This window comes from Rutidosis leptorrhynchoides, chromosome 1 (genome assembly GCF_046630445.1).
Source record: "Rutidosis leptorrhynchoides isolate AG116_Rl617_1_P2 chromosome 1, CSIRO_AGI_Rlap_v1, whole genome shotgun sequence".
NCBI lineage: Eukaryota > Viridiplantae > Streptophyta > Magnoliopsida > Asterales > Asteraceae > Rutidosis > Rutidosis leptorrhynchoides.
The window spans coordinates 682,931,207-682,945,732 of NC_092333.1; the positions used below are offsets into that span (position 1 = coordinate 682,931,207).

A 14,526-nucleotide genomic window follows, 5' to 3' on the forward strand; every position below is an offset into this window, starting at 1 on the left:
AACACACGCTTTAAGTATATCACACATTTATTGAAATCACACGCACGCTTTATACACAATGGAAACACACACACACATTTTTGGGAGATTAGAGCCAAGTATCCGAAAAATTTGATCCTAGGGAAATCAGGACTTTGATGAAAACGTTTTATGGTTTTGAAAATATCATGCTAGTTTTTAAATACTAGACACGTTTTCCGATTTTGTCGGATTTTTAAATTTTTGAAAAATGAGTGCGGGTTTCCCGCTATTGGTCAAGCCAATCCCTCCCACGGTACCTAACATTACAAGATGTCGGTAGAAAATAATGTGCTTAGGAGGATACACATCACATCCGGATATCATTGACAATTATGAGGTAATCATCTAATCCGTTAAGTCAATCATAAAGATTGAAGTTTATCAGGTTTAAAAGCTGATATATTACCTTTCCGGAGGTTATCCACTGGGAATCTGATCAATCACTGACAATTTGTGTATCATGGTGCGCTTCCCATTTGGCTAGCAAATCTTCCTCATTGAGATAAGCTTTGACTACCAGTTTCCCTGTTTGATGTTGAGGCCTGGTAGATTTCCAGTCGATTTTAGCAATGACTTTTCAAGACTTTTCGTCACCCTACAATTGGTCTGGACTACAACTTCTGAAATAAATCAGCAAGTGTGTCGTTCGGGAGACTTGACTCCCTTTAGGATGGAATAGGTACATCCTATTGGTCATAAGAGGTGGTCGGACGCAACATTGTCCTTGTTAGGAGAAACAATGAGGATCGTCCTTAAGGTTTTCGATCTGGCGCGAGATCCGGTTTCCGACCACGCTATACAATCACCGCTCTCTCACGGTTTACACTCGTTTTGGTACAAGTGACCTACTCGTTAGCTTACTAAACTAGTAGGATTTTCATTCAAATAATTGAATGATGGAGCAACTTCAAAGACTATTAATAATTTAAAATGCAAAACAACATTTGTTTTTTTTTAAATTTTAAGACCATAATGTGTATAAAATGTTTTTCGGGCTTTTAATCGTTTTTAAGGTTGCTTGAAAATTTTAAAAATTTTTATATAAGCTTATAATCAATTAAATTTATAAAATATCTTTTAAAAATTTATATTTATGATGGAAATTCGGTTGTTAAACCTGATCTTAATCCGTCTATAAATTTTAAAATAAATTTTATAAAATTTAACCTTTTATAAGTTATTTTGCCTTTAACGCCTTATTTTTAGTAAAACGAGTTCCCGATAAATTTCTACTCCCCACCCCACACTTGAGATCATGCAAGGCCCTCATTGCATGAAATCAGAAAAAGGTTTAAATTTAGAGGGCAAAGTGATAGGGTGATTGTAGAAATTTCCAATTTTTAACCTGTAAATCGTGGAACAAGTAGACGGATGCCGCTGAACTTACTGCCAGCATAAGAACATCGTCTAGTCCGCGATTATCATCATACACACATCATAATATCAAATGTCGCTGAACTTAATGCCAGTCTTGGAAGTTCAATCATGCTGCAAAAAATAAACAAACCACACAAAGCATATAAAAATAACGGTGTTTATTCAACCACATCCGTTTAATCAAACCACACATTAGTATAATTATTACAAACCATAAATGTATCCAAATACATCACACAAATAAAAAGTCTCAAACAAGGTACAAAAAGATCAAATAGGCACGCAGGCCTAGTTACCGTATGGAAAGAAATAATTACCCGAACCATCGCGGTACGGGTGCCCATGTGGATACTCTCTCTCAAATCTTTCCCGAGCTTCCTGCATCGCAGCTGAGGAGTTATAAATCGGATGAGGTGGAGGTGGGTGTTCCGGATCCGTGTAATACTGTGGCGTCAGACGTGTGGTACCGTAGTACTGTTCAGGGTTAGAATAAAATAGCTCAGAGTTATGGTTATTCCAATCAATACCATAACTGTTCCACCCCTGATCATGTACTTGAGCGATCTGTCGTCGCTCCATTCTTTCCTGACTATCCCACATTTGTTGGTTGTGCCTCCTTTGTTCATTCGGGCTCAATCGCATGTTGTTAACACTACCAACCAAACTGTCCCAATTCTCTTGGGACGGTTGCCACGAAACCTGCAAATTAACATTAGTTTGGGCCTCCATTTCAGCCTCCTCTTCCTGCTCCTGTTCCTGTTGAACACCACTACCACTCGCGCCACCTGCACCGGCTGCCACAAAGGGGACCAAATGCCCATTTGCGTCTTTCATAAGGATTTCGGCATTAATATAAAAAACCTTTTTCAAAGGTTTCATTATACTCGGTAATTCCTGTAATCTGTCGAAATCAATGTTAAAGTGTCGGGCAAATCGGGTTATGTAGTGCCCCCCCAAAAGTGGCTTCCGTACCCGCGTCTCGGTAGCAATGGAAAGAAAATAGTTACCGATTAACCCAGGAATATCGGTATAGGCCCCCCGCTTGATCTGATCCATAATCCACAAATCTAAGGTTTTCACCTTCTCATTACCCTCTATCCTTGCATTAAAAGTACATGCAATGAGTCGGTGAAGCAGCTTATCGTCTCGGGCTGCGATTTCATTGTACCGGTGTTTGCTCGATCGAAAATGGGCCGGCGCAATATTTGGCTTACAGATTCGGCGCCAATAAGAGGTATCGTCAAACTGATGTCGGCCAACGTAATCCGAAGCCCTCAAGTACTCACCTAACTGTGTGTCGGTGAGTTCCTCAAAAATACCCAAAATTCTACACACTTGAAAACTGCTCAAACCCCTGTCTTGGCCTCCAAGACGAAACCGTAGAAACTCAGCGGATAAATAATCGGCTACATTGCTAAACCGCATTGTAGAGTAGAATTCTTTAAGAAGCACCGGGTAGATTGGTTCATTGATGCTAAAAAGATGTTCCCAGGCGTGGGCTACTACTCTATTGTATGGAATGGCGAGTAGATTAGTAACATGTCGGCGCATGCCCGCCTCCTCTAATGGCCCCCAAATGAAATACCAAGTAGCATTAATGGGCCTGCGGTTTATTCTTTCAAAGGTTTCGGTGTAGTCATCGTCATTCTGTACCTGATTTAACCAAACCCTAGGATCATTGAGATCCTCCCCTTCTTCTTCTCCCGAAGAAGATGATGAATGAGGTTGTTCTTGTGGTGGTGGTGGTTGTCTTGGTGGAGCTAAACCTGATGGTCTTCCCCTTTTAGGTGCCGGTCCTCCCCTGCTTGTTTGTCCCTGCAAAACATTAAACACAAAACCAAAAGAACATAGAAACCGTTGTGTTAATGTTAGCCAAAATATAACCGAATAGCAGGAGAGATCAATCACTCAATTCCTAGTTCAAAAGTAGTATGATTCATTTTCACAAAAGTGCACGTTCACAAGTTTATACCAGAGTCAACCAAAGTCAACTTGAATTCATTAACACACTTTCAAAAATGAAAATCATAACATCACAATGTAACACAAACATAGGACTTAAAAGATTAAAGTATGTTGTGTCATAGGTCATAGCATTTAACTTTGTATTCTAAACATATTCAACACAAATCATAATACAATTTTTCACAATTTTTAGCTCAAATGACCTTACAACAACATACATTATGGCATTCCATTCTATTAAATTGATTCAACAGGCCCATACATGTGAAAAACAAGCATACATACTTCAAAAGTTCATTACAAATCAATAATATGCTTAGAATTTTACTATCATTCAAAATTGACCCGGCCAAATTGTCATCAATATCACCAACACAATCATATACTTCACAATAATCATAAACATCAAACATAAACCCAACATCATGAATTGAACATCTCAAATTCGGATTTAAATTTTACAAACCCTAGCATCATGAACAAACCCTAAAGAACATGTAATCCTTGCAAAATAAACACATTAGGGCAATTTAAACAATCTAAGGCATGTTAATCTTTACAATAATCAAGCAAATCAAACACCCCACACTATTCTTTAACCAATTGATATATATAAACATACAATGTAAGTAATTGATAAAGAAAAGTGAAGAAATGTAGAATCCATACCCAGAAGTTCATGATTAGAGGCTTGAAATTGAAGAGGAAATCACGAATTTGATGTAAAAATTAGGGTTCTTGAGGTTTGGTTCGGGTTAGGGCAGAGAGAAAGAGATAAGAGTGTGTTTTTGTGGATGAAAAATAAGTGGAAAGGGTATAAAACGCGTAATTTTTTTTTCTGACTTGGGGTTCGGGACGTCGTCTCGGAGTGGAGGACGGCGTCTCGATTAGTATGTTGGGACGGCGTCGAGCAAATTAAGACGGCGTCTTGCTCTTTTAAGTGGGACGGCGTCTTGCCGGTCGGGACGGCGTCTCGGTCTGCATATTGGGACGTCGTCTAGGCCAAATGGGACGGCGTCCCGTAACACTAAAACCCACTGATCTGAATTTTCGAGTCGTTCGCGTTTCGAGGTCATACGGTAATCGTTTTGTACCAAACAAAAATTTATAGCACACACAATACAAACCTAATTACAATGGTGAACCAGTTTTTACGAGTCGTTCACCCAACTCGTCCCCGTTTTGATTTAAGCGTTTTTGTTGAAGTTGAGGCTAACCTCATCCTCAATTTCCAGGGGACCATCAACGTAGTGTTTGACCCGGTGGCCATTCACTTTAAAAGTATCGCCTTTCCAGTTCACTATTTCAATTGTACCATAAGGGTACACTCTTTTAACCACATATGGTCCCGTCCATCGGGACTTTAGCTTTCCTGGCGATAACTTAAAACGAGAGTTATAAACAAGGACACGGTCTCCTTCCATGAATTCTTTCGGGTGTTTCAACCGTTTGTCGTGCCATTGTTTCGTCTTTTCCTTGTAAATTAGAGAGTTGTCATAGGCTTCAAGCCTCAACTCGTCTAATTCATTCAATTGGGTCAAACGTAACCGACCCGCTTCTTTGTAATCCAAGTTGCATGCCCTTAATGCCCAATGAGCTTTATGTTCAATCTCCAACGGGAGATGGCATGCTTTTCCGTATACCATACGGAAAGGAGTAGTTCCAATCGGTGTTTTGTAGGCCGTGCGAAATGCCCACAATGCATCATATAACTTGTTGGACCACTCTTTTGGATTAGCACCAACGGTCTTTTCTAGTATGCGTTTTAACGACCTGTTGGTGTTCTCTACTTGCCCACTCGTCTGAGGATGATAGGATGTCGAAATTTTATGGATTACTCCATATCTTTTCAACACCTTTTCCATTTGCTTATTGCAAAAGTGGGTGCCTCGGTCACTTATTAGAGCTTTAGGCGTGCCAAATCTAGAGAAAAGCTCCATCAAAAAATTTACTACTACTCGGCCATCAATTGTTGGAGAGGCTTTGCCTCTGCCCATTTTGACACATAATCGATGGCGACAAGTATGTAGAGATAAGAGTGAGATTTTGGAAAGGGGCCCATAAAGTCAATTCCCCAAACATCGAACACCTCGCATACTTGGATGCTTTGTTGAGGCATTTCATCCCGTTTGGTTATTTGACCCGCCCGTTGGCACGCGTCACAAGCCTTGCAAACAGCGTAGGCATCTTTGAATATTGTAGGCCAATAGAAACCGGCCTCGTAAACTTTCTTCCCCGTAATTTGGGGACCAAAGTGCCCACCTGTTGGACCACGGTGACAGTCAAGCAGAATTTCGGTGCATTCTTTCCCCGCAACACACCTGCGAATAATTCCATCCGCACATCGCCTGAATAAATAAGGGTCTTCCCAAAAATAGTACTTTAGGTCACTAAAGAATTTCTTTCTTTTCTGATGTGACCAACCAGTTTCTAGGTACCCTCCAACAATGTAATTGGCGAAGTCAACAAACCACGGATCCTCCACCTTCTCTACTCTCATTAGGAATTCTCCGGGAAAATCATCTTTAATACTCGATTCATGGAGTACTTCAAGATTGGGATTTTCGAGTCTAGAAAGATGGTCCGCTGCAAGATTTTCTGCACCTTTCTTGTCCTTAATCTCGATATCAAATTCTTGCAAAAGCAAGACCCACCTTAACAATCGAGGTTTTGCATCCGGCTTAGAGAAAAGATATTTTAATGCCGAATGATCAGTGAAGACAACAGTCTTTGATAGGACAAGATAAGATCGGAATTTGTCAAAGGAAAAGACGATCGCAAGGAGCTCTTTTTCGGTTGTTGTGTAATTTAATTGGGCTCCTTGTAAAGTCTTGCTCGCATAATAAATGGGTTGAAAATGTTTCTCAACCCGTTGGCCCAAAACTGAACCAACCGCAAAATCCGATGCATCGCACATTAGCTCGAATGGTAATGACCAATTTGGAGCTATGATTATTGGTGCGTTGACAAGTTTTTCTTTTAAAATTTTGAATGCCTTAGTGCATTCACTTGTGAAAACAAAGGGTGCATCTTTTTCAAGAAGTTTATTTAATGGCGTTGCAATTTTTGAAAAATCCTTAACAAATCGCCGGTAGAACCCGGCATGCCCAAGAAAACTTCTCACACCCTTTACGTTTGAAGGAGGTGGAAGGTTGGCGATGACGTCAACCTTTGCTGGATCCACCTGAATACCAACACTTGAGATTTTGTGCCCTAAGACAATGCCCTCTTTAACCATAAAGTGGCATTTCTCCCAATTCAGCACTAAGTTCGACTTCTCACACCTGATTAGCATTTTCTCCAAATTTAGAAGGCATGAATCAAAAGTGTCACCGAAGACTGAAAAGTCGTCCATGAACACTTCCATGCAATCCTCAATCATATCGTGGAAAATGGCCATCATACACCTTTGGAATGTCGCAGGAGCATTACATAAACCAAAGGGCATTCGGCGATATGAGAATGTGCCATAGGGACACGTGAAGGTAGTCTTTTCTTGGTCTTCGGGGGAGATGGGAATTTGAAAGTACCCCGAAAAACCATCTAGGAAACAATAAAAGCTATTTCCTGCAAGTCTCTCTAACATTTGATCAATAAATGGTAGAGGAAAATGGTCTTTTCTTGTGGCTTCGTTTAACTTTCGATAATCTATACAAACCCGCCACCCCGTAACAGTTCGTGTCGTGATAAGCTCGTCCTTATCATTGGTGGTAACAGTTATACCACCCTTTTTAGGAACACAATGAATCGGGCTTATCCACGGACTGTCTGAAATCGGGTAGATTAGACCCGCATCTAGCAATTTAATGATTTCCTTCTTTACAACGTCTTGCATATGAGGATTTAGTCTTCTTTGACGTTGCACCACTGGTTTGGAATTTTCTTCCATTAAGATCTTGTGCGTGCAATAAGAAGGACTAATTCCTTTTATATCATGGATTTTCCATGCAATGGCCGGTTTGTGGGCCTGTAACAAGGAAACAAGACGTTCTTTCTCATTTTGAGAGAGAAGTGAGGAAATAATTACCGGAAGTTTTGAATCTTCCTGAAGGAAAGCGTACTCAAGATGATCAGGGAGCGGTTTAAGCTCCAAAATGGGAGGTTCCTCAATTGAGGATCGACTCCGGTACTCGCTATCCTTACTCAGGGTTTCTATTTCCTCATCAGTTGGTTCACACTCATTGGCCATCAAAAATGTGGCCATCACATCCATTTCTTCTTCAGTGAATTCATCATCTCCAATTGCCAAATCGTATACACCTGTTTCATCCGATTCGGGAGATTCCTGCAAGAACTCATAATGCGAATCTATGCCTTGCATAAAATAACAAGTATCATCCGAAGATTCGGGATATTTCAAGGACTTGTCAATTGCAAAAGTCGCAATAGCTTCACCAATTCTCAGGGTCAACTGCTGGTCATAAACATCAATGACACATCGAGCAGTATTTAAAAATGGCCTACCCAAAATAATTGGTATTCTCTCATCAACTTCCATGTCTAAAACCACAAAGTCAGCCGGAAAGATCAGATTTCCGGTCTTAACTAACAAATTCTCTATTATTCCTCGAGGGAATTTTATAGAGCGATCAGCTAGTTGAATAGCCATTCGTGTGGTTTTGAGTTCCCCAGGGGCTAACTTAAGGTAAATTGAATAGGGCATTAAATTGATACTAGCCCCCAAATCGGCTAATGCCCTCATGCAATCAAGGTCACCCATTAGACATGGAATAGTAAAACTACCCGGATCTTGAAGCTTTTCAGGAAGTGTGTTAGACACCAGCGCGGAACATCTAGCATTTAAAGTTACTGATGAAACGCTTTCCATCTTCTTTCGGTTAGTAAGTAAGTCTTTTAGGAACTTAGCATACTTTGGCATTCCTGAGATAACATCAATAAAAGGCATGTTTATGTTTATCTGTTTAAACATATCTAGAAATTTTAGCCTTTCGGCTTCCAACCTTTCTTGTTGTTGTTTTCTGGGGAATGGGAGCGGTGGTTGATATGGTTTCTCTACGGGTTTTTCCAGTACTTCCTTTTCAACCACTTTTTCCGGCTCCTTAACCGGTTCATCGTTTTGGTTCAACGGAACGCTAAAATCAGATTTTTCGAGCATTTGTGGAGCATCATACGCCAAACCACTTCGTGTGGTGATAACATTGGCGTGCTCATTTCTGGGGTTCTTGCTGGTATCGCCCGGTAAACTACCGGGTTTTCTCTCACTCAGTAAATTGGCTAAACCACTCATTTGTTTTTCCAAGTTTTGGATTGATGCTTGTTGGTTACGAAACTGATGTTCGTTTTTCTCGTTGGTTTGATTAATGTTTGTGACCAGCTGAGTTTGTGATGCTATTAACTTTTCCAACATACTCTCTAAATTTGACTTTTTCTCTTCCTGTTGGGGTTTTTGATAATAACCCGGAGTTTGTTGTTGGAACCCACTACTTGACCCTTGTTGAAAATTAGAATTTTGACCTTGAGGGTTGTAGGGGTTGTTAAAGTTACGGTTAAATTGGGCTCTACCCTGAAACTGGTTATTATTTCTTTGGCTTATAAAAGCCACCTCTTCTTTTTGAGCCATGGTTAACCCGGCATCACAATCTTTACCTAAGTGTAGACCACCACAGTATTCACAACCTACTTTCATACTATGGATTTCTTTTGTGATTTTGTCCATGTTTCGGACAACACCGTCTATTTTTACACCTAGGGAGCTGAAGTCATCATAAGCACCGGCGCTTTGGACTTGAGCATTTCGAGTAATTGGGCGTTCTTGATGCCACTCATGAGAATAATCGGCTAATTTATCGATTATCTCATAAGCCTCTTGCTCGGTTTTGTCCATAATTGAACCTCCGGATGCTTGATCAATGGAAATTCGGGTTGCAACTTCGCAACCCTTATAGAAGATTTGAACCTGTTGAAAGGTATCCAAACCATGGTTTGGACAACCTCTAAGCATTTTGGAAAATCTATTCCATGCTTCGTACAAGGTTTCCATAGGCTTTTGACAGAACTGGGTAATCTCCTGTTGGAGTCTCGCTGATTTAGATGCTGGAAAATATTTCTTAAGAAATTTTTCCATCATACTATCCCATGTTCTTATCGTAGCCTCGGCTAATGAATCTAACCAACTTCTTGCTTCCCCGTGGAGTGTCCACGGGAAAAGTCTTAGAAATATAGCCTGGTCAGTTTCTGGTTTTAATTTGAAAAGAAGACATATCTCTTCAAAGAGACGAATATGTTCGTTTGCGTCTTCATTAGGACCGCCACTAAATTGACACCTATTATTAATCATTTGAAGAATAGGTCCTTTAATTTCAAAATTTACCTCACCCGTGAGCGGAGTAATAGCACTACCTTGTCCGGTTCGCGTCGCTTTCATCCTGTCTGCCATTGATTGTCTTGGTACCAACGGTCTTTCTCCTTCCATTTCAAAATTTGGTGGTTGAACTGGTTTACCAAAGTCTGAATATCTAGGCTTGGTGGTACTTGATTCTGAATCAAAAGTTTCCTGCTTTGATGAAGATTCAAAAATATCAAACACTTCTTTTGGAATTCTACCAAGCTTTCTATCCGGTTCTGTCAATGGTGTAAATAATGGAGATTCTGAACTTCGGGTATGTGGCATATGCAACCTATAATCTGCCAATCACACAACTAACAAAAACTATCACACATACCGATTCTACAAAATTAAAAATCAAAAACTATTAATAATTTAAAAATAATTAAGAAACTACTTAATCACAAATTAGTTAATAATCCTATTTTGACACAAAACTGTCCCCGGCAGCGGCGCCAAAAACTTGATGTGCGAAATCGTGTCTATAATTTATCTTATGGAAAATACCGGTTTTAAAGATTGCTACACACTAACGGGCAGTGTACCCGATCGTGTAGTAGTATAGATAATGGTAAAATCCGTGTATCGTTCCAAGGACAGTTATATCAGTCAAACTAGAATTAGCAACTATATTATGATTAACTAAGTAATTAAAGTTAAAAGTACAAGTTTTATATTTTGTGGCTGTTTTAACGATTTAGCCAAATCAAAGAAGGTTAAATGTAAAAACAATATTTTTAGTCTTTTGGTTTATAAGATGCAAATAAATACAAATAAGCAAGTAAGATAGTTTTGAATTAAATCAAAGAGAGGAAATGTTCATCTAGATATTTTACCCTCGGTATTGGATGTAAATTAGATATTAAGCCCTGATTGAATGATTATGTGTGTAGTTATCTAATAGGTTTTACTAAGAGTTCTCTCGGATAAACACGCAAATACAATAACAAGCTCAAGGGTTCCCTTTTCACTATAGTTCTTGTATTTGTAATCAAATAACTATAAGCATGCTAATCACCTAAATCGACTCGCCAAGAGTTCTCTTTAGCAAGTACTCAAACTAGAATTACTAAGCGAGGGTTCCCTATAACTTAGACCTTTTCGTTTGTGACTAGTTGATCAACAAGATTAAAGACTTGAATAACAATTGCCTTTGCGTTCGCTCTACACAATTCATTCCTATTTTGTATAACCGTTTTAATCTAGTTTACCCCCTTGGTCCGGTTTAGCAAACAATCAATCTAAGACAAGTTGATTGTAAATCAATATGATACATCAACAAGAGTTCTCTTTATCAACAACATATCAATTAACTAGATACAAATGGTTCTAACAACAATAAGCATGGTTCTCTATTCAAGCTTCAATCTAACACACATAATACATTCAATCAATAAGATTACATCCAATACCTTGGTTATTAATCTAGACAAACATTAATGAAACTAGCCAATAATCATTGTAACAGACAACAATTCACTCAAATTATAAACTGAAATCATTTCTGAGAACAAGTATATAACCTACAAGAACAAGAGTTCTTGGATGAAGAAGATGTTGATGGATGATGCTTTGATCTTTGCCCTCTTCAAAGAGGATGGAATTCTCCAAGATGCTCCTGAAAATCGTCTCTCAAACTCTCTGTACGTAACTCTTATGAAACAGTCCCCAAAATGACATTTTAAGGTGGAGAAATTAGGTAAAAAGCAGATAAATCGGGTACACCTACTTTGGGACGGCGTCCTAAAAGGCAGGACGGCGTCCCGGTTTAATGATCAAGACGGCGTCCCAACTTGAAAGACGGCGTCCCTTTGCGAAGGCCAGGACGGCGTCCCGGATAGCTAGACGGCGTCCTGGTGGGTTTTAAGGCACTGTTTCGTTTTCTCTTTAATATTAGCTCATTTGGACGAACTCTCACATATCGGAGGCTTTGTTATATCATTTTAAAGCGCTATCTTGATACTAACTCGTATCGGGATCAACCGATGTCATAAATCATCGAAATTCTTTGCAAACTACTCTTCCGATACAAATTCGCGCATCTTGACATATCCCTTGTAGATCTTCTTCATTATCTTCGAATATAGAGTATTTTTAGTGATATTGCGATAGATATATATGATGTAATTGAGCAATATCAGTCCTAAAGGATAAAGACACTTTAACGTCAGCTTGGATATTGTTGTTACCTTGCGAAAGCCATCACTTTTAAAGTCCAAACTTTTCATCCTTACACATCCACTAGACCCGTCATTAACCGCCCATTCAGTTTGGTTACGAGGAACAAACTTGTCCAAACAAACGCATAACATACTACACGTACTATAAGCACCACATAACGCATAGCTATCACAATGATCGACAGGTACAGAATAAAAAACACTTGGATCCTGTGTTTGTGTAACCCATGAACATTGCGCAATTCCACCAGGAATAACAGTAAGCTTTGATAAAGTCGTGTCTTTACGAATAAAGTTAAATATGTAATAAACTTGTGTCTCATCAAAAACTACTTTGAACGTATAACTAACGTCACTTGCAGGACTTGAATATGGCATTCCACTAAATGCAAGACCGTTTCATGATTCCAGTGGGATCACAGTGTTGAGTATAATCACCTGGTGACGGATCATTTACGTTCTTCCATGACGACATATGTCTCCAAACCGGTTTCAAAATTTCTCCCAAGTTTGCGTATCACCCAGATAATTAAAAAAACTCTGCCAGTAAAAACTTCCAGGGTTAATATCGTCCTTTTCATCTTTCAGAACAAGATTTCCAGAATCTAACAGTTGTAAAACAGGGCGATACAGTGCAACTTTGTTCGACGTATTAGAATAAGAAGAAGAAGACCATATCTTATTATTTAAACTATCTTCGACAATAAAAGCTGGAGTAGAATTACGAACGAGCTTTAGCACACCAAATTTGTTAGCCAGTGGAAGTTGTCTAATTGGAACCATGAGTGGAACAGTTTAAAAGGAATAGATCCATAATCCAGTTTTGCATTCTGAAGAATAATGACATAATTACTCCCGTCGTCCTTGAACTTATACCCAAATCACACGCGTCGTCCTTGGAACTTTTTTTGAACTTACGTCGTCACTAAACTATCTGTAAATCACTCCCGTCATCCTTCTGTCAACATGCCGTTCAAATGCCCCGTTAACCTGCATCATGTGCGTAGCACGTGGGGGTATTTCTGTCTTTTTCCATCTTTTACCCATTTAAATATCTCAACCGCCCTAAATATGTCCCCCATTCTCTAATAATTTTTCTTTTCTTTTTTCTTTTTTCTTTTTTCTTTTCCCTTCACTCATCTTATCCACTTTTCTCTTATCCATTGCACCACCATTAAACTCCTTGTAACATGCTCTTAAACATCATCACACAAAAAAAACTAAAAATCAAAATCTCTGATTCATATACCGATCTCTCTCTGATTCATATTTTAATTAAATCATATCAATGCTACTAGTTCATGAGTGGTCACGTGCGTAGTTCATGAGCGTTCACGGTCAATTAAATTAATTGAATCGGGTTCATATTTTATCAAAATCTATGATTCATATACCGGTCACGTGCGTAGTTCATGAGCGGAATCGATCGACGATGACAAGATGATAGATGAAGATGACAATGGGTTTAATTCAACGTTCACCATCTTGATTTGTACGGAGTAATTGATTTGCAGATCCATTAGCAACAATAATGATATTTCAAGATCTGGAATCAATTTACTTATTTGAGTGTGTTGGGGTTTGGATCTAAACCCACAAACACCAACAAAAAAAAAACGCATATACGAATTGAAGGTGGTGGTTACGGCGATGGTTACGGCGGTGTCTTCAACCACCATGGCCTTCGTCACAACGAGATCTGGAAATCGAAGTCATGACTGTGGTGGAAATCGATGCATATGATATAGAACGAGATTTGGGAATAATTGTCTATGGGTGTGTTAGGTTAGAAAATGACTATAAAAGAGAAAAGAAAATGAAAACAAAAAGGGAAATTGTGTTTACATGATTTGTGTAAACTGATTTAAGGATGAACATGAAAAGTGGAGTTAAGGATGAAGATGAAAAGTGACCCAGGTGAAATGGATCTTAGAATAGAAAAAAGAAACAAAAAAGAAACAAAAAATAAATTAAATTATTTAATAAAAAAGTAATAAGAAGACTAAACTACCCTCACATGCTTCAAGTTAACGGTTAATTTAGACGGTAATGAGACGGAAGGACGACATACGTTATTTTTTGAAAGTTGAGTGACGACGTGAGTTCAAAAAAAGTTTCAAGGACGACGCGTGTAATTTGGGTATAAGTTCAAGGACGACGGGAGTAATTATGTCGAAGAATAATTGGACAGTGATCAGACCAAATGTTGGACAAAATGTAGCCCGAAAGAGAAGGGAACATGTTCAAAATACCATCCTAAACAAGGTATCTGTCTATTAATGATCTTTGAGTGAAGGTTTTATTGAAGCGGGTAAACGATCTACCCCCCAATGGAATGTCAACAAGGTTGCAATAGGATATAAAAGAGTTATATTCACTTGTCTCTGCAGGACATAATCTGGTTCCGAACCGTTCATGTGGAAATCTAACAGAATTGAAATCACCGAAGATAATAAACTCGCTAACATTATTAGAAACAAAATTTCAGATATAAGTCCACAATCTCCTCTTTGCTGTACGTGTTTGTGGGGCGTATATATTCATGATGAAGACACTTGAAGAATTATCTACGAAGTACCCTTCAACAATTAACATGTTTTAAATGAGATTACACGCTTGGAAGTAAAAAACTTTAGG

At 38.9% G+C, this 14,526-nt stretch overlaps 1 protein-coding gene across 1 annotated transcript; it reads right to left on the minus strand.

Annotated features, from left to right (window-relative positions):
* Nucleotides 1-3,158: 3,158 nt before the first annotated feature.
* LOC139852074 (G-type lectin S-receptor-like serine/threonine-protein kinase At4g27290) lies at nt 3,159-12,267 on the minus strand. The gene is made up of 3 exons (XM_071841298.1): nt 11,899-12,267; nt 3,450-3,508; nt 3,159-3,213 (listed from the first exon to the last, which is right to left on the minus strand). The coding sequence occupies exons 1-3, from the start codon at nt 12,265-12,267 to the stop codon at nt 3,159-3,161; spliced, it is 483 nt and encodes a 160-aa protein (XP_071697399.1).
* Between the last annotated feature and the right edge of the window lie 2,259 nt (nt 12,268-14,526).

Bases quoted from the DNA above. Each gene is read 5' to 3' on its own strand.
- LOC139852074 (XM_071841298.1), bottom strand. From the start codon at position 12,267: ATGCCATATTCAAGTCCTGCAAGTGACGTTAGTTATACGTTCAAAGTA. The intron at 3,509-11,898 runs GTAACAACAATA...GAATATGTTTAG, and splicing joins AAAGTGATGGCTTTCGCAAG to AATACAAAGTTAAATGCTAT. The intron at 3,214-3,449 runs GTTTGTGTTACA...AATGTTTTGCAG, and splicing joins TTTAATCTTTTAAGTCCTAT to GGACAAACAAGCAGGGGAGG.